The sequence below is a fragment of the Glycine soja genome, chromosome 2 (genome assembly GCF_004193775.1).
Source record: "Glycine soja cultivar W05 chromosome 2, ASM419377v2, whole genome shotgun sequence".
Classification (NCBI taxonomy): Eukaryota; Viridiplantae; Streptophyta; class Magnoliopsida; order Fabales; family Fabaceae; genus Glycine; species Glycine soja.
In genome coordinates, this window is record NC_041003.1 from 47636423 (window position 1) to 47657629 (window position 21207).

At 35.0% G+C, this 21207-nt stretch overlaps 2 protein-coding genes and 1 pseudogene across 2 annotated transcripts; all 3 read left to right on the forward strand.

Moving 5' to 3' along the window:
- The first annotated feature begins 6220 nt into the window (after positions 1–6220).
- Positions 6221–8739, forward strand: LOC114400382 (UPF0481 protein At3g47200-like). Its single transcript, XM_028362818.1, has 2 exons — positions 6221–6887; positions 7254–8739. Exons 1-2 carry the CDS (start codon positions 6318–6320, stop codon positions 8061–8063), a joined length of 1380 nt encoding a protein of 459 aa, XP_028218619.1. The 5' UTR covers positions 6221–6317; the 3' UTR covers positions 8064–8739.
- Positions 8740–11327: 2588 nt separating this feature from the next.
- Positions 11328–14858, forward strand: LOC114400388. The gene is made up of 3 exons (XM_028362829.1): positions 11328–11758; positions 12957–14267; positions 14355–14858. The coding sequence occupies exons 1-3, from the start codon at positions 11576–11578 to the stop codon at positions 14580–14582; spliced, it is 1722 nt and encodes a 573-aa protein (XP_028218630.1). The 5' UTR covers positions 11328–11575; the 3' UTR covers positions 14583–14858.
- A 1678-nt stretch (positions 14859–16536) lies between these two features.
- LOC114372037 lies at positions 16537–19004 on the forward strand (annotated as a pseudogene).
- Positions 19005–21207: the final 2203 nt, after the last annotated feature.

Genomic DNA, 21207 nt, shown 5'->3' on the forward strand with positions numbered 1-21207 from the left:
AAGTACGCAACACAAAGAATAGTTTACACTAGAATAAAAAGGTATGGTCAAAAGAGTATTCTATATAAAATATATCTCGATACGAGTCCTCGAACTATAGAGTATCAACATTGCTAAGAACAAGAAATCACGAACAACCATACTATCTATGCAATTAAGGCAAAACACCATACTACTAACATACCCAGAATTATAAGGTTCTTATAATAAGTATACAACGTACATATAAGAAGTAAGAATTTAATAGTTAATAAGGATGTATTAAAGAATCACAAACTTCAACTACTACATTCACGACTACACACAAAATAGAGTGAGTTAAGTAGTCATGCATTTACACATCAAGAAAGACATACTCATCCAAGACATATATATGGTTCAAAAGGTTTTCACAACACTAATCCACACATCAAGATAGAAATAAGTTTATTAACAACATACAAGCAAGAAGATAAGGGCTCATTAAAGCATTATCCATTAGTATCAAGGCTTCTTGCATCACCTAACGGCTTACCATAATGTCGAACCGCACTTCACAAATTATAGAGATGGCCAGTCTCATAACTCATGACTCAACAGTGGATTTATGGTATAACAGACATTAAGGATGCAAGGCACATACAAGCATTATTATTAAGTCTTATTTAATCATGTAGGAGAAAATACAAATAAAAATTCAAGCATGCTCAACAAAAGTACTCATAAGTAACCACACAAAGTGCACACCAGAATAAGGTAAGCACATAACACACTGGCCGAAAGGTTCAACCTGGCTCTGATACCACTAAATGTGACACCCTCTACCCCTCACATATATATTAATAAAGGAATAAAAATTCAAATATTAATTAAAAGTATTTTTAAAACATTTTTAAATACAAGCTTTTCAAATGGGTAAAAGGCTCACATTCACTTTCTTCTACATCATATTCAAACTTGTCCAAATAAATAATAAAGTCATCTCGACTCAAAGAAAGTCATATAAGTCTCATACAATTAATATAGAACCTATATCCTAATGTCACATCCTATCAGAGCGTGGTGTTCCCGTGTCCTCTAGCATGATGTTCTTCATAGTCATCCACCTATTCATCTGCTCCCCCGAACACAAGTTCAAGATCATCACAGGATCCAAACACAACAACACACAGGGAGTGAGTTATCACATTCCTAGCTAATAGAGAAACAAGACAATTAAATATACATATTATATAAATGAGATACCACTTGCTTAAACATAGTTCACATAACTTCACCACTTCGTCATTCAAAATTCACTTTTCAATTATCAATCACATTACACAAAAATTCCACACTTCGATCAAGATATAATAACACATCAATTAGCAAGCATATGCAATAGTTATGCTAAGACTCAATTCTATATGCAATGTGGTACCATGTCAGTGAAAAACCACCCTGGGGCGCTTAGGAGTACATAACAAGACACACCACACAATGGGTTTGTCAGGTCACTCTCACTAAGTAAGATCATAGGGAGACCAGTCAGGGTCACGATGTTTTGCGAGAATGCTCCAACCATATGAGATCAGCATAAGCTTAAAGGAGCACTCAAACCCGGTGACCCCCAAGGCCTACACTCCGAAGAGTCCGTCAGGGCCTCTCCCTCCTGATTCAGGTCCAACCCCTAAAATAATAATTTTTTTTACATGCAGACACTGCTCATGAATTATACAATACCCACGACCTTACACTCGTGTTTTAAACACGTTCAACACAATTGCGCTACGATTTAACACTGGTTCCTAAATAGGAAACCTACATTTTCTCTTTAACACTGCGCATCAACGCTTTTCTCAAGATAACGCTGGTCGGGTATTGTACAATTCATAGCTTACAACACAATTAATTTCACATCAAGTGTTAACTACACACTTATCCACAACTAGAACTCATTCACAATTTCACTTCTCATAGTGTGACAATCCACCATCACATGTTTACACGTATCTCACAAATTAACACATGTTCAACTTTACACTTATACTCAATCTCAATAACAATATTATAATCTCAAAGCAACATATTCTTCTACAATTCATCACATACTCACAATTTGAATCATCATTTCATATCCTCAATATAACAATTTATATAAAACACTATCACAACATTAGGACTAAAATCCCTTAATTAATATTACACAATTATATCAAAATCATAGGTCGAAATATACAAATATCAAGAGCACAATTTATCAAGCAATTTTCATTAGAACATCAATATTTTATTTATAATCATAAAGGAAAAATTGCAATTTAATAAACATCTCAAAATAAAACCTCAATTTAATCCTCTAAGGATCCCTACACATGTTCTCACTAATCCCCAACTGTGAATAACTCATCCCTTACCTCTAAGCGGGCTCACGTGTCTTCAGCCAGCGATAGCAACATCTCTAGCGGTTCCCGCAAATTCTTTCAATTATTCATCCGACTGCTCCAATAGAATTCCCAAACGTCAGAGAGACGGAGAAGAGATTGAAACCTCCACTTGTACTGTCTTCATACGATTCCTTTTTCTCCCTCCACGAATATTATCTCGCAAATCCCAACGGTGGAAGCATGCGGAATTGAATTTCGAACAACATATCCAAATTTCACAATAATCCAACGGTTCACGAAACCGGGATCGTAGTTTTACCAAGACAGCTCTGGGTTTCTGCGGGAAAGAAAAAGACTACAATGCGAAGGGTTTTTCTCTCAGTTCAGACATGATATTGAAATTCCCAACGGTGAGAATGCTCGGAATTGTGTTGCGAACATGATACTCAAATTTCACGACGATCCAACGGTGAACGGGTTCGAGATCGTCGTTTTTCTGAGACTGGTTTGGTGGGCTGCGGGAAAAAGAAAGGGTTTTGAGAGGAGAAGGAGAAAAACGAAAATGAGGCCAAAAAGGAGACAGCTGACTTAACATAACTATTTATACCTAGGGTACTCAGCCTATTATTTGCTCTATATTTATTTATTTATTTATTTATTACTAAAAAACTTTTTAAATTTATTTACGAAAAATTGGGATGTTACATCCTTTGGTCCTTACCATTTGAAGGCCAATGGAAGAGCACAAGCACCGAGCTCTTATCCATTTTCTAAAGAGGTGCAAAAAGCCTATTGAGCTCATCTTCCATTGCATGGATCAAGTGGTTGAAGAGTTGAGAGACTCGTACAGTCCACTAGATCCAATTTGGATGCAGGAGACGCCTAGGTTCCAACAACTGATGATTATTTTTTATGGCTGTTTCATGTTGGAGATTTTGAGAGCCTATATGATAGTGTTCCGGATGACTGTGCTCATCACAATGATCCTGTCTATGGTAAACCCGGGAAACTGTATTTCATGCCATATATCAAAAGTGACATGCTTATGCTTGAGAATCAATTGCCCATGAGGGTTGTTCTTCACACATTGATTGAGGTTGAGACTGACACAGCCCAGGTAATTCTCAAATTTCTTTTGCACGTCCAAGACATAAATGTGAGAAAAATAATATATATTAATTAACTGCATATTCAATGAATCAATTTTATGACTTACCTATACTTAATTATACATTTTATGTAGATATCAAATTAATGCAATCCCAACGAACTAGGTCTAATTAATTGGGTCATGACTTGTATTTTGTAAGCAAAATGATGGACCAAGTTCATCACCCGCCAAATATTAATTAGTTGCAGTAACCAAATCAACCACAAACTCCGTGACATGTCCTTCTTCGATGGCGTGCTTAGGCTCCCAACCTTCGTGGTGGGCGACACCACCGAGTACATGTTGTTGAACCTCGTTGCCTTCCAGCGTCTCCACGTCGGAGCCAGCAACGAGATAACGTCGTACGTGTTCTTCATAGGCACGGTCATCGATGACGGCATGGACATGGCAATACTTCACCGAAAGAGAGATCCTGATCAACGCTCACCAAAGATATCACCGTGGATAGTGATGGAGAACTTGAAAAGGTACAGAGGTACATGAACAAGTGCAGGAAACGGTGGAACAAGTGACGTGCTAATCTCATGCACACTTACTTTAGCAACCCTTGGGCTATTGTGTCTTTTGTTGCACCAATCACACTTTTTGCTCTCACTCCCATTCAGACAGCATTTACTATTAAACAAGCTTAATCACACTGCCTCCTCAGGCTTCTCTTCCTAGTTTTTCATCTTCATTTTCTGTTCCTTTCATTTGAGCTTTATTTTGTCATTGTGAATTGGTGTAGATTTGTTTGTTATTCCCACATACCCACTATAGTTGGATTGCTTACTTGCCTAGCTCGTACCAACACGACTCATAATTATTTGCAATTCATTATCAATGTACATTTCCACCACGGATCCAATCATCCAAATCACCACTCCCAAAACTGTGTCTCCTTTCCTGTCCCACGAACAAAAATTTAACAGTCATTTAATTTTTCAATGTGTACATTTTAGTTTTTGTGACAGAGAGAGAAGTTTAGAACTTTGAAGGGGGAATTGGTGCGCAGTCCCTTCTTTGCAGAGAACAAGGGAAATAGTAAATCCGACGAGATTGGAACCACCACCTACGACCGCGGCCAGAGCAGGGAAAAAAATTCCGTCCCCTAATCCAGCAAAGTTGCAATTTTTTCTCAATATTGAAAAACTAGTCTTTTTACACCTCAAATTCACAAAATATTAGTTTTTAGTCTCCAGGAGTGAATTTAAGGAATTAGAAAAACAAATTTTTAATAATCCAAAATAAAGTTAAGGGACCGGATAATATAAATGTTTCAAATTTAAGAAACTAAAAATATATTTAAGCTAAGTAAGAACATAGTTTTAGCAACAACACCCTTCTATCCTAGTATTCTTTTCAGAGTTGTTATATTCATAAAATGATTATACATTAATACTATTATTTCCATTTCTTTCAATCGCATCATTTATTGTACGCTATATATCTCTATCCTCTCTTGTAAAATTTGTCATATAAATAACATTATTTCTTGATCTTATTTATATATAGTCATATATAGTAATGTAATCAATAGTAATCTTCATACAATACGTAATTATGTATTATTATTTCTTTCTTAAATTGAAAATTTTATCTACATGTCATATAGAATTTAGTCAGGCCCATGGACCGCATGCATGATATTCCACAGCTACCTAATAATTTCTTGTGTGATTGGTAGTGATGTTATATGTGTATTAAATGTGTTTATATTAATCATATGGTCCTTAATTATATGCGCATATACTTTTTGTTTTAATTCCTATATCTAGAAACTCTATGCTTTAGTCCATGTACCAACAAATTTTAGATTTAATTGTATTTTTTATCTTCAATTTTTTAATTATTGATGAACTTTACTCATAACTTTTAATTTGATACATTTTATCCCAATTTTTAATATACTTACAAATTTTATCTCCTGTCACATTTAACCATTAATAAGCATTAAAATTGTGAGTAAAATTTGCCAAAAAAAATAAATTAAGGGTAAATTTGCCAAAAAATTAAAAAGTGTGAGTAAAAATTGCCAAAATAATAATAAATAAGTTAGGTGTAAAAAGTGTTATTACATTAGTACATAAAATTTGTAAGATTTTTAAAAATTTTGGATAAAATATATCAAATTAAAAAAAATGAGAATAAAATTTGTCAAAAATTAAAAAATTAGAGATAAAAAATATAATTAAGCCTAAATTTTATGTTTTAATTCCTACTGCCAGTTGCAATGTAACGTGTTTAAATTTATGCCTTGCTGGCATCATAATCCGCAAATATATTTGCTTGCCCCCCTACATGTGTGAACAAGTCCACTCTCTCAATCCTTCAACCACCATTAATCATCAAAATCTTAGTTTCTTATAATCCTTTACTTGATTTCTGGAATGCAGTTCTTTGTTTTCCGCGAGTTTTTTCTTAATCTTCTTTATCATATCTGTCATGTTGGTTTATATACGCAAAATAATAATATAGCTGTCCCATTTTGAGAAAAGTTAATAATATACCAATCCAATCTCTAACAATTGAGTTTTAATAGCTGTCGACAGCCTTATACACATTCTTTTCTTCATAGAGAAGAGTACTCCGTGGGAGGTGAGAATCCAAGAAGAAATTAGGAAGGAAGGAATATGTTCAATATAAATTACAATTTCTTTGCACACTATAAATTGGTTAATATGGATAAAGTGAAGATTCCAATTAGACATTGACATATCTTTGAGGCTTATGATCGTGAATATTTTACGTTTGCCTTTCACGTGCATGACAGTACTATATCAAGAGAGACCATGTAGAGATATCAAAGCTATTACGCATACATGGAAGAAACGAAGTGGGTGGTCCAAATCAATGAGGAGCTCAAGAGTGATGGTACTTCTGTACCTGAGAAGGAGCAATGGAAGAGACATTCAATTTACAAGATACCCTCACGTGTCACTGCGTTGAACCAAAAGGCCTACAAACCTCAAGCGGTGTCTTTTGGTCCTTATCACCATGGAGAGGAACATCTGAAGGACATGGAATATCACAAACATCGTGCTCTGATTCATTTTCTCAAGAGGTGCAAAAAGCCCATCGAGCTGATATTCCATTGCATGGATCAAGTGGTTGATGAGTTGAGAGGCTCGTACAATCCACTCGATCAAATTTGGATGCAGGACACGCCTAGGTTCCTGCAAATGATGATTCTTGATGGCTGTTTCGTGTTGGAGATTTTACGAGCCCATGATGGTGTGCCTGATGACTATGCTGACAATGATCCTGTCTTTGGTGAACACGGGAAACTCAATGTTGTGCCATATATCAAACGTGATATGCTTATGCTTGAGAATCAATTGCCCTTGATGGTTCTTCGTATATTAATTGAGATTGAAACTGACACAACCCAGGTAATTAATTAGTTAATTTCGACTGTTTAATGCCCAAGGCATGTAAATGTAGGGGGGGGACATTTGCAGATTCAAATTTCAGAATCTCTTAATTCATCCATTTCTTCTCTTACATGCTTATAGAGGATATATAGTGTTTGATGAACACCCGAAATATTCATGTACACACCTAGAGAGGAAAATAATTAATAAAAGACAGAAGTGATATATTTATAGAGATAAAAAAAAAAGGGGGGGTGTGAGAGTGTATGGTGCTCCTCTTGACTTACCATAAGTATTTGTTATATAAACCGAATTCATAATTAGCAAGTTATTGAAACATATTTAAACATGGATGACTCACCGTGAAGCCGAATTACATGGCAGGGAGATGAGTTGTTGATCAAACAAATCCTCAAGTTCTTCAGCCCAGGCACCCCAGAAACAGGAACCAATGGCAAATGCATGCACGTGTTAGACGTGTACAGAAAAAGCCTGATTCAGCAAGGACCCACAAAGCGAACACGCGTGTCCAAAGCAAAACGAAGAAGATTATGGTTGAGTATTGAGGAACACGACGATGACGAGATCATCCGCTCCGCAATGGAGCTCCAAGATGCCGGAATCCGCTTCAAGAAAAGCCGAACCCACAGCCTCGGCGACATATCGTTCGTCTACGGCGTGCTCCGGCTCCCAGCCCTAGTGGTGGACGACACGACAGAGTACATGTTCCTCAACCTCATCGCCTTCGAGCGCCTCCATGCCGGAGCAGGCAACGAGATCACCTCGTACATCTTCTTCATGGACACCATCATCGACAGCGAGATGGACGTGGCGCTTCTTCATCGGAATGGGATCCTTGTCAATGCCCTAGGGTGCGACAGGGCGGTGGCCAAACTGTTCAATTCATTGTCGAAGGATATCGCCGTGGATCGACAAGGAGTGTTGGATGTGGTGAGGATGAGCATGAGTAACTACTGCAAGAAACCCTGGAACTTGTGGCGCGCTAATCTTATTCATACCTATTTCAGGAACCCTTGGGCTATTGTGTCGCTTGTTGCTGCCATTTTTCTCTTTGCTCTTACTATTGTTCAGACGGTTTACACTATTGCTCAATATTATCAACCCCCAACTACTCCTTCTGATTCGTCCTCACCGTTTGTGATACCTTCTCCAAGACCTTGGTTTCGTCCCTAGCTAATTAATTAGGTAAAATTATATTTTTGGTTCTCCTAGTTGTCTTTAATTTTCAATTTTGATCTCCCTTTCAAATTATTCACGCATTTTGTCTTTTTTTTATACAATCACTCAGTCTTAATCTCCAAATCTAGATCTAGACGTTGACGGTTACAAATGAATTTTGACTGTCACGTGTCACGTTCTGATTGGACGATAACTGTCACGTGTCATGAGATGTTGACTCGATGGACGATGAAATGCATTCTTGTAATCATTGGTCAATCAGAACATAACAAGTGGCAATTATCGTTCAATCAAACGTGACACGTGACCATCAATATTCTTTTGTAACAGTCAATATCTAAATCTGGACTTGGGAACTAAGAGTGCGTGATTGAATAAAAAAGGAAGACAATGCGTGAATAATTTTAAAGAGAGATCAAAATCGAAATTAGAGACAACTACGAAAACTAAATTTACAATTTTGCCAATTAATTACGCCACCCTAATTGCTTGGTTTTCATCTTTTCTCCCTCCTGGCTTAAACTTAATTTGTATTCTGCTTTTTGTGTTGTGTTTGATTATTTGTCATTACTCACTGTGAGTTTATGTATTTGATGCTCCTAAATCCTACTAATTGGATTGCCGGGCTAGTACCAAATGCATGATTGTTGTGAATTTTCTTTGGAATTTAGTAGTTCGTTTGATATAATTAAAGCGATATACATATTGGTTGCTGCTAATTAAGTTAAAAAAATAAGTCTGCACGAGAAAGACTTTTATCATTTAGGGTTTTTTTTGTAATGAGACACAGAATATGAGTGTTTTTAAAGAAAATTTGGTATAAATAAATAATTTTTACTCATATGTCATTTTGAGGATTTGTGCTTTAATGTGATTTTCATGAGGTATATAATTATAATGGAAATTAAAATGGAATCAACCCTTATGAAACTGTAGATGTTAGGAGAAGGGTCCTACACTCCTACTTTTCTAATCCCTTGGGATAAGCTTTCATTTCTTATCAACCAATTATTAAAGCGTTCACAAGCAAGATAGGGAAAATACTAAATTTTTTCCTTGATGATAGCAATACTAAACAGCTAGATGTTTGATTTAATTAATTAAGTTCAGAGAGTTTGGTCTTGGTTGTCAAACAGAAGGAAGGATTTTCATTTTTCCTTTTACAAATTATCAACAAATCCCATGATATGCTTGGGGAACCTATAGATGTATAGGGTCTGTACAATGATGTGGCTAATATGGTTTGGGTACATATTGTTGTTTGTTATCGGCTGTTTAGGTATGTTTGTAACCTTCTTGGTAGGTGGGTAAGCTTGAAGGGACGAGGGATAGGTTGTCTGGTTTGTGATATTCATGTTATTAATTAAATTTGATACACACTTTCACGGGTTCTTTTCATGTTATTTTTAATTAAAATTAGAGTTTCATATCACTAATTTGTTTAATAAAGGTTTCTACGTACTAATAAAACTCAACATAAATTACTAAAATGAAATTTCACTTCTAACTGAAGAACAATACTAAAATCATTTATAAATTATATATATGTTTTGTCTTTAGATTAATCATTGATTCGTTTAATTATTAAATTATTCATTTTTCTAATTGATACGATTAACAAATATCACTTAGATATTATTGTTGTGTTCATGTGGTTTGTGAAATCATTTGTGAATATTGATCACCAAACTGGTTGAGGTATGAGAACGTGTACTTGAGGATGAAGAAGAGGCCAAGTGAATAACAAGTTTATAAATTTATAACAATAAAATATTATATATATATATATATATATATATATATATATATATATATGTAAGATTTTATTATTTAATTAAAAATATTAATTAATTAATTTGATAGTTAAATAATTTAAATAATAATAATAATTAAATAACAAACTTAAAATTATACAATTTAATTAAAAATACAATTTATCTTTTTTATTTTTATCTTTAATTTCTTTGTTATTTATTATTCATTGTTTGAATTATAATATAATTAATAATTTAATATATAATTTTTTTAAAAAAAAAAGTATACCAATAAATTAAAAGTATAAAAATGGTGTGGCAGGATGGAAATAGGAAGATGGGAATTAAAATTTTAAATTCATCTCTTTTATACTTAAACTCATGCTCTCCCCCACTATTTCCATTGTCATGCCTAATGGGAGAACGAGGGAGGAAAAGTGAGGATAAAAAAAGAGATAATAGTTGTTTACTTATTTATTATATCTTTGGTATATTTTGTATTTGGGATAAAAAATGTTCCTTAATCGAGTGAACAACATTTTTTTAGTTTAATGTTTACGCACTAACGGTATAAAATAGTTTTATACAGTTATCTAATCATAAATTACCATTTAAATTATTTTAAGATAATTATTTTAAAAATCAATAAACTTATCATACATAATTTATTATGATTGAATGATTTTGTAAAATTTTTGACACCACATAAACTTTTTTTTATATTTTTGTTCTGTACTCCATATCTTGTATTCTGTTCTATAACAAATTTTAGATTAAAATATGAGATAATAAAAAAATTGTGTTATCTGGTACATTTTTTTAAGGCTAAATTACTTTGTTGTTTCCTTTTCTTTATTTTTATTGTAATTTAGTCCTTTATTTTTTAAAATTTATAAAATATTTTCTTAACTAATTTTTTTATAAGAAGTAATGTCTCTTTTAGTTATTTTGAGATAAACATGCTATATAAAAAAATTGCTTAAAGAAACATTTTACAACTTTTGATAAATAAGGGATAAAAAAAGACTCATAAATCTTCTTGACTTTTTAATTATTTTTATTTATTTATATTTCTCTTCTGTATTTTCATCTTTTTATTTATTTTTTTCCTCCAATAATACAAAAGGAAATTGTGTTTTTTCATCACCAAACAAAAGAAGCAAAATCAAATTTTTACATGTTTCATATAAAAGAAGAGACGCAGTCTATGGTGCGAAAGCAAAAGATCTTTTACACCGGGTGGGAGAACAACTTCTCCTTTGAGCTCCCGTAGAACTTGGGACAAAACGGGAGGCTCGAGTTCTTCAACGTCACAGAATATAACTTCACCAGGTTGATCCCTCGGGATTTGTGCAAGAGTGGGAGGTTATAAATCTTCAATCCAATTTTCATCATCAAATCCTATTCATTCAATTTTTTATTATTAAATCAGATAAACCCAAATAACTATGATCCTTTTGTTCAAAGTTACTTAGGGTGCGAAAGGAGTTTAATATTTCACCCTAGTATTCGTCAAAAGATAAAAGGGGGGCTTAAAGGAAACACCCCATTGGGCTATTAAGTTGATCCAGAAGAAAGGCCCAGACTTTTCTATAAGAAATTAAATATTAAATCCCTAAATTCATCTCCGAAGGAAGCCAACCGACCAACAACAATAAAAGGGGAAAACAAAAACTGTGCATTCAATTCGATTGATTCACAAATAGCAACTCCTTTTCCTAATCAACACGAACACAACACACACAGAGAAAGATGGATTTTGAACTGAGAAGAGCGAGAGAGAAGCTTGAGAAAGAGCAGAGGGAGAGGAAGGAAAGAGCAAGATTGAAGCTTCTGAAGGAAAAGAAGGCCAAAGAAGAGGCTCAGAAGCAAAAAGAAGCCATCGAAGCTGTTCAAAGATCTCGTCGTATTGATGCCGCCCAAGCTCAACTCAAGGTATCCATCCATTTCCTTCTCACTCTTTTCTAAAGGGTGATCTCTCATTATTATGATTGATTTCTCTGTATTGAATTTGTTGAGGATATGAGATGTACAATTTTGATTGTTCCCCAAAGATATTAACTTTGAAGAAAACACATGTAGGGTACGTGAAATTGATGACTTGTGTTCCACCCCTTTTGCCATCTCCAACTTTTTTTTCTTTTTGGCTGTTCAGTATGTTCTGTCTACCTTTTGCAACGATCAGACCACGTAAATTGTCCGATCATGCCCTGTTATTGTTATGAGTATCTCACTCAGCAAACTTATTCTTCAGTTTGTTCTTGTTGTGTAAGGGCAAGTGTAATACAATTTCTCCTTTTTTCATGGTTTTGATGTCTATGCAGCAGCACCATCGGTTTTATGATTCCTGATTTACTACCTTTGCACCTTTTTTTTCAGTGAATAACTTTTGGACCCTTTAAATTATATGGTTGTTAGAATGTTTTTCTTTATCTTGTATACAACGTGATTTGGCAATTGTATTCATTGAGAAGTTCTAATTCTGGACTATTAGAAATGGGCAAGCACCTAAATAGGGTTGTGATGTAGTATTGTGGTTTGATGGTCAAGTCTTCAAAAGTTGTGTATTAAGAAAGAGCTAGTAGGTACCAAACAACCTTTTCACTCAAAAGCTTGAGATGTGAGGTGATGGCCTAGAAAGAGTTTAGTGTCTAACATTGCCCTTCAAGCAATAACCCTTTGAGGTTGAAGTAAGGCATAGGATAGGTCCATCATATATTGTGCTTGAATGTAATTTGGCTGGAATAATGGGGCATTATATTATCAAGCATGGAACTCTTGATCAGTTTATCAAAGAGTATTCAATACCATGTTGAGTAACCATAACCAAAAGGATTAAAGCTATCAAGTACATGAACATGAATGATTTTTAATCTGTAACAATCAGTTGCAATGTTACCAAGCAACAACCAGTTGGTGTGATGTTTATTTTAACCCTTAAATGATATTGAAACTTAGTCTTGTAATATTTAATCCCACTACTGTCAAAAATAAACTTGCTAATCTTCATATACACAGATGTTTACCATTCCTTCCAGCACAAAATTTGTGGCTGCAAACACTTCCTTTTTTGTCTATATTATTGATGTGAAAAATAATAAATGATTCCCTTCATTTACCTTGCTAAATTCAGGCTGACCAACAGATGCAAGAAAACCTACTTGCTGGCAGAGGAATAGTGTTTTACCGACTACTAGAGGCTTTTTTTTATGAAGGTGCTGGAGATAAGATCAAGCTACCTCCTTCTTGCTTTGCAGAACTGTCTGAGCAGGGTACTTTTGACAAGGGACAGGGACCCTTATACTTTCAGTTGTCGTTAGTTCATGAAGAAAGCACTTCAAGCATCCAAACTACTGATAAAGAGAAACAGGGGAGGACCACCCATTCAGGAGTTTTAGAATTCACTGCTGATGAAGGTTCAGTGGGTCTTCCTCCTCATGTATGGAATAATTTGTTTTCTGAAGGCACTCTAAAAGCTCCATTAGTTGAAGTCCGCTATGTTTGGCTTCCAAAAGGGACATATGCAAAACTTCAACCTGAAAGAGTAGGATTTTCCGACTTGCCCAATCATAAGGCTATCCTCGAAACATGTCTTCGGCAGCATGCTACTCTTTCTCAAGGTGACATTTTAACTGTAAACTATGGAGAACTTGCTTACAAATTAAGGGTCCTTGAGTTAAAACCTTCTTCAAGCGTATCTGTTTTAGAAACAGATATTGAAGTTGACATAGTTGATCCTGATACATCTTCAGAAAAGACAGATGAGCATGTTTTAATGCCACTTGTATTCGGAATGTCACAAATTGGAACAGTAGAAGAAGGAAAGTTTGTGTATTACAAATTTTCCGTAGACAATGTAACTTGGGAGAAACTTTCTTCTGGGAATTCTTGTGTTGAGTTAAAATTAGAATCAGAGACAGATGGGGGGGACACTGATCTTTTCATCTCCAGACATCCTCTCATATTTCCTACACGACACCAGCATGAGTGGTCTTCTCATGATATTGGCTCAAAGACTTTGATTCTTAGCTCTAAAGATAAAAACATGGGTGCAGGGACTTACAGCATTGGTGTATATGGCTTCAAGGGAATTACCAGGTATAAAATATCAGTTGTGGTCCAGGATAACTTCAACCAAAATGTTGGTCAGCAAGCATCATCTTCCGTGTCATCTATGGAACTGGACACTGAACAATGTAGGAACTGCAAGCATTATATACCCAGTAGGACTATTGCACTACATGAAGCTTACTGTAGCAGGCACAATGTTGTTTGTCAGCATGCTGGCTGTGGAGTTGTTCTTAGGATTGAGGAGTCCAAGAACCACATTCACTGTGACAGATGTGATCAGGCGTTCCAGCAGGTAGAATTAGAAAAGCACATGAAAGTTTTTCATGAGCCACTTCACTGCCCTTGTGGAATAATCCTCGAGAAAGAGCAAATGGTGAGTTTCATGTCTCCTACCCTTTCTTGCTAGTTTTGTGTGTGCGTGTGTTTCTTTCTGAATAAATTGTTTTAACTTTTTTGGTAGGTGGAGCATCAAGCTTCAGTTTGTCCCCTGCGTCTTATTACTTGCCGGTTTTGTGGTGATATGGTTCAAGCTGGGAGTTCTGCCATGGATGTCCGTGACAGATTAAGAGGATTGTCTGAACATGAGAGTATTTGCGGTTCTAGGACTGCCCCCTGTGATTCTTGTGGGCGTTCTGTGATGTTGAAGGACATGGACATTCACCAGGTTGCTGTTCATCAAAAAGGCTAATTCTGATATTTTCATCTTAACAGCAACTTGTGAAAGATTGCATCTAGGTAATAAATAGAAAATTAAAAGAAACTGGAGGAAATTGAAAGATACAAGCAGATTGATGGTGGAGCAGAAACATCTCTATGTTCTACTGTGGACAACTGGCTGGATATATCACCCTGTTGTTGATCTTGTCATTCATTATGTATGAAATTATGATTATGAATTTAAGATTGTGATTTACCTCGCTATTTCGTTATGGAAATTGTTTGGTTTGTGGTAATTTTTACATTACGTTTTTTTGTGCTGATAAGAAGAAAAATTACAACTTAATGAATATTTAGGCAAAGCAACCACTTGCTAGTAGGTTTGTTGTGCAAATAATAACCAAGGAATTGTTGGACCTCTCATGGAACCAGCTGACAAGTGAGATTCCTATGGCTTTGACAAATTTGAATTTTCTCGCTGTCTTTAACCTTTCACAAATGTGTGGACAGTTTAATAATACATATGGAAATGATTCCTATGTTGGAAATCCATAATCCAACACTATGCGGATTCCCTTTTTCAAAATCCTGCAATGAGGATGGAGAATGGCAACCACATTCAACACCTGACAAAGGAAAAAAAAAAGATGGAGAGAAGATTGTTTTCGGTAAATTTTCGTAGAAAATGGCATGAAAGAATAAATGCATGCTTGGAATTACAGTATTCAGGTATGATTAAAGGAGAGACAAAATGTGAAGGTACCCACATGAAGCGTACCATTAATAGTGTAGTAGCCCAAATGTGAAGGTATTTCTTTCTTTCTAACACTTCCCGACAAAAGAACTTTCAAAGAGAGTGGGAAGACTCCGTTTTGGTCTGGGTCGTGTTGCATGCGTTTCAAAATTAACGACAAGACATTTACGCGGTTAGATTGTGGAACCTCGAATGTCCTGCATGCATGCATAAAAGCTGTTTTGTGCACTGCATGCACGAGAGTCACAATGATAGATTTTTAATTTTTGACAATTTACAATTTATCTAAGGAACAGAAAATTGTTTTGATAATGACTTACAAATGTATTATTATATTTGATACTATCAATTAAATAAAATTAAGATTAACTAAAATATTAAGAAAATGAAAATATATTTCGATTGAATAAGAAGAAAAAAGAAAATGCTAATGGATATGATAAGATAAATCATGGGATGAAAAAAGAGAAAAATAAAGAGATAAAGAGGAAAAAGAAGTTATCAAGTATTTTAGTTTAGTTGGTTGAATGTTATAAATTATATTACTGTCTTCCATCCTTACAGATAAAAAAAAAATAAGTGTAATTTATAATTTTTCTATACAAGAATTTGTTAACGAAAGTCATTTAAATTTTGATTGCAGTGGTGAAAGTCGAAGGAACCAAAAGTTTAAATCAAAGTCTTTGAAGCAGCGTAGCCTATGAATTCAAAAATCCTCTACTTTCATTCATTCAAGAGCGAAGTTAGTTTGGCGGCGGCTTCTACTGCCATTTTTGCGCATTTGGTCCCCCAAATGAATCCTTCAACAAACTCCCTGCAAAACACAAGCAAACAATCCAAGATTAAATGTAAAAAACAGAGATTCCTAAATAAATCAAGCTTTCATTCAAAGCTTAGAGTAAATTTCCTGCAAAAGACAAACAAACAATCCAAAATCAAGCGTAAAATGTAAAAAATAGTCCTAATAAATAAACCAAATTTTTATTCAAAACTTAACAAAATTCAACACAAAACTAATTGATAATGTCTATTTCAAGAAATACTTTATCATTTCATTAATTATAGAGATGAATTTTACTAGTCATTAAAATTTGGTGATTCCCTCCTATATGTGTCCAATTGGAATTCATCTTCAATTGGTCATTCTTTTATTACTCATATGGGGTGGCTTCTACTGCCATTTTACATTGTTTCTTCTTTATTTTCTCTGTGCAACCTTCATGACAGCTCTGCCACTCCAAATGATTTTCCGCGGCGGCCTCTTTGTTCATCTTTTCCTCCCAAAACAGAATCTTGGAAAAAACGGAACAGATTGTTGTGAGTGGGATGGAGTCATGTGCGACACAATGTCAGCTGCAGTAATCTTGAAGGTCAACTCCATCCCAACAGCACCATCTTCAGCCCACAATTGTTTTTATGGCTCTTCAATATATTCTGCAATTGGTGATTTCGTGAATCTCACGTATCTAAATTTGTGATACACTAGAATCAGTGGTGATATTCCTTCCACAATCTCTCACTTGTCAAAATTAGTATCACTTGATCTCAGTTACTAATGGACAGATGCTGATACCAGCTCCCGGAGAATGACACTTGGACGAAACTCATTCATAACGCAACTAGTTTAAGAGAGCTTCTTTTAGATGGGTTGGACATGTCTTCTATCACTGAGGTACTTGGATCTCTCTAACATCGCTTTCTCAGGAAACATTCCCGATTCCATAGCCCTTTTGAAGTCTCTTAACAGACTATTTCTTGCGGGTTGCAATTTGGATGGGCTGCTTCCGTCATCATTGTTTACTCTAACTCAACTCTCTGTTTTAGATTTATCAGGTAATAAATTAGTTGCCCCCATTCCAAGCGAAATCAATAAACTTCCAAAACTTTCGGCTCTAGATTTGTCTCATAACATGTTAAATGGAACAATTCCACCTTGGTGTTTTTCTTTGCCTTCCTTATTGGTCTTTGATCTTAGTGGCAACCAGCTCATAGGGTCAATTGGTGAAATCTCATCTTATTCTTCATAACGTTTGGATCTCTCTAATAACAAACTGCAAGGTGATTTTCCAAATTCAATATTTGAACTCCAAAATCTTACTGATTTGATATTGTCATCAAATTACTTGAGTGGTCAAATGGACTTTCTTCAATTTTCAAAGCTTAAAAATCTATTATCCCTCCATCTTTCACACAACAGTTTTGTCTCTATTAACTTTGATGATAGTGTTGACTACTTCTTACCCAACCTAAATTCCTTATTTTTATCTTCATGTAATATTAATAGTTTTCCTAAATTCTTAGCACGAGTTCCTGATCTGCTACAACTAGATCTTTCTCATAACCACATTCGTGGAAGCATTCCTAAATGGTTTTGTGAGAAGCTCTTGCACTCCTGGGAAAACATTTATTCTATTGATCACAGTTTTAACAAGTTGGAAGGAGATCTTCTAATCCCACCCAGTGGCATTCAATACTTTTTAGTCTCAAATAATAAGTTGACTGGCACATTTCTTCAACAATGTGCAATGCAAGTTCCCTCCTTATACTCAACTTTGCTCACAAGAACTTGACAGGCCAGATTCCACAATGCCTTGGAACATTTCCTTCTCTTTATGTGTTGGATTTGCAAGTGAACAACCTTCATGGAAACATGCCTTGGAACTTTTCTAAGGGAAATTCATTTGAAACTATAAAGTTGAATGAAAACCGGTTGGTGGGACAACTACCACAGTCTTTGGCTAACTGCACAAAACTCGAAGTTTTGGACCTTGGAAACAATAACATAGAGGACACATTTCCCCATTGGCTAGAAACTCTGCAAGAGTTTCAGGTACTCAGTTTACGATCAAATAAATTTCATGGTGTCATCACTTGCTTTGGTACCAAACATTCATTTCCCATGTTGAGAATTCTTGATGTCTCAGATAACAATTTTAGTGGGCCATTGCCAGCATCATGCATCAAGAACTTTCAAGGAATGGTTTGAATTATATGGATAAGAGTTTATATAATGATTCTGTAGTGGTTGTAATGAAAGGCCAATTCATGGACCTGGAAAGGATATTATTTGCTTTCACAACCATTGATTTGTCAAATATGTTTGAAGGAGAAATTCCGAAAGTCATTGGAGAATTGCATTCTCTCAAAGGGCTTAACCTTTCACACAATAGTATCACTGGTACCATTCCACCATCATTGGGTAATTTAAGAAATTTGGAATTGTTGGACCTCTCATGGAATCAGTTGAAGGGCGAGATTCCCTTGGCTTTGACAAATTTGAATTTTCTGTCTTGAACCTATCACAAAACCAGTTTGAGGGTATCATACCAACAGGTAGACAGTTTAATACACTTGGAAATGATTCCTATGCTGGAAATCCAATGCTATGCGGATTCCCTTTGTCAAAATCCTGCAATGAGGATGAAGAATGACCACCATATTCAACATTTCAGTATGAAGAATCAGGATTTGGCTGGAAAGCTGTAGCGGTGGATTTGTATGTGGGGTGGTCTTTGGAATGCTTTTGGGATATAATGTTTTTATGACTGGGAAACCACAGTGGCTTGCGAGACTTGTTGAAGGTGTCCTTAATTAATGAAGAGTGAAGAAGGACAAATCATAGAGGAAAGAAATGTTTACCCTTAGTTTAATATGGTCCTTTTGTGTGTGCGTGTTTTCTGTAATTTTAACTTCTGTCTTTGTGTAAGAAACCTCATGTCTCTTGAGTGATGTATTTCAAGTTGTTTGCAAATAAGAAAAAAATATGATGAATGCTTTTGTTTTAACTTTAAGTAATTAATTTTTGGTAAATTGTCTAGGGTAACCTGCATAAGCATCAAGGAAAATTTGCACATTCAAACTTCAACACAAAATTGGCATTATTATTTTAGGAACATATATGTACAGTTTGCTGGAAGAATTTAGGCTAACACAATTAAATGTACAATTGTATCATTGTATTTTCAGATGTAGTTAGTTCATGATGAATGTTGTTCAGGCATCAAAGCTACTGAGAAAAGTAGAAGACCAACCATTCAGTAGTTTTAGAATTCACTGCCGACTAAAGTTCGTTGGGTCCTCTGTCTTCTTAATGTATGGAATAAATAACTATTTTCTTTACTAACAGCCCTACAAAAAGGTCCATTACTTTAAGGTCGCTATGTTTAGCTTGCTGAAAGGACTTTATGCCAAAACTCCAAACAGAAAGAGCAAGATTTTCTTATTTGCCAAAACACATGGCTATCCTTGAAACAGATATTGAAGTTGACGTAATTGATCCTGATACAGCCTCTGGAAAAACTGATCCATATGCATTGCAAAATTTCCAGACAAAGGCGCCAGAGGGTAAGCCTCAATTGTTTTTTAAAAAAAAATAAGATCAGAGGCAAATGTTAGTGATCAGAGTATCAGAGGGATACATATCATAGGCACAGGCCAAGTAAAGCAACAAATCTCAAGAGGTTGCATATTGATTAATAAAAAATACAGAGAAGGTATATGGTGCTCTTCTTTATACTATCTATTAAGCACTAACAAGTAACTAGCTATAATAAATTAAGTGATTAACACATGCGGGAGGCGATAATCTTTTCATTCCTTGAAGATATCATAATGAGTGATCATCCCAAATTATTGGCTCAAAGACTTTGATGCTTATCTCCAAAGATAAGAACTTATTAGGCACCTCTTGTATACATACAGACATATACCGTGTCAAATATGCCATAGCACGGTCTATCATTCATTAGCGGACTGGCTGTTTTGCCTTTTTGCCAAGCAATTGTTAGCATTTTGTTCATGACTGACATTAGCTCTACGGTTTGCTTTCTCCAAACAACTATCCCTAACCAACTCAGTCCAATTATTGATCAACTTTGCTGCATGATGATTGCAGATGCGCCCAGGCCAATGTGTACCATTGGGAGATTCCTTGAGTGAAAATAAATAGATAAATCAAAGTCACCACTACTATGGCCTATTAATGCTCTAAAAACTGGTATATTTGATATTTGAAAGTTGAAACGATATAGGTAAATATTTGGACAAAAAAATGACACAATATTGATTATACTAGTATTCACATAGCAAATATGTGGCTCAATTATTGTTCTTGTAAAAAACGTAGTTCTACTTCTGAAATTTATATACTCTGGCAATACCCAAAGATTGAAAACAACTTTATATCCTGGCAGAGTGTTCGAATTCTGGGATTGGTTTGTGTAGGGAGGTTATAGCTTGTTTACGTGTTGGGTGGGTATTTTATATGTATCCCTAAATTGTATTTGATGGGTACCCCTTGTATCCATATCCTCTTTCTTTAATGAATATTCTCTCTTTTTTGCTGAAAAAAAAAAGAGAGTATTCGGTTCCTATTATTCAGTTTTTCATTTCAAAAAATATAAGATCCCAAAAATGACAGCAAAAAAGGGTGACGTTTGAACAGTAATCCAACCAAATTTGTGTTTATATTTTAATGTATGTGAGGATATTAACTGCTTAACTACCTTCATAAATCACAACTATTGACTTATTGCCACTTCTTATTAAGGTGACGAGTTTTAACAGTAATCCAATCAAATTTACACACAAATTAAGGGTGCTTGAGTTAAAACCTTCTTCAAGTGGATCCGTTACAGAAACAGATTTCTTTTATCAGCTTATAGAAACAGATATTGAAGTTAACATAGTGGTCTTCCCATAATATTAGCTCAAAGATTTCGATTCACAGCTCTAAATTTAAAAATTTAGAAGCAGGGGCTTACAGCATTGATAATTTGGTATGAATGGATTTAAAGGAATAACTCCATTCATGACTAACGCCTAAGGGTAATTTAACCTAGTGGATCTATAAGCATCATCATTATTGGTGTCATATGCGGAAAAGAATACCGAACAATGCAGG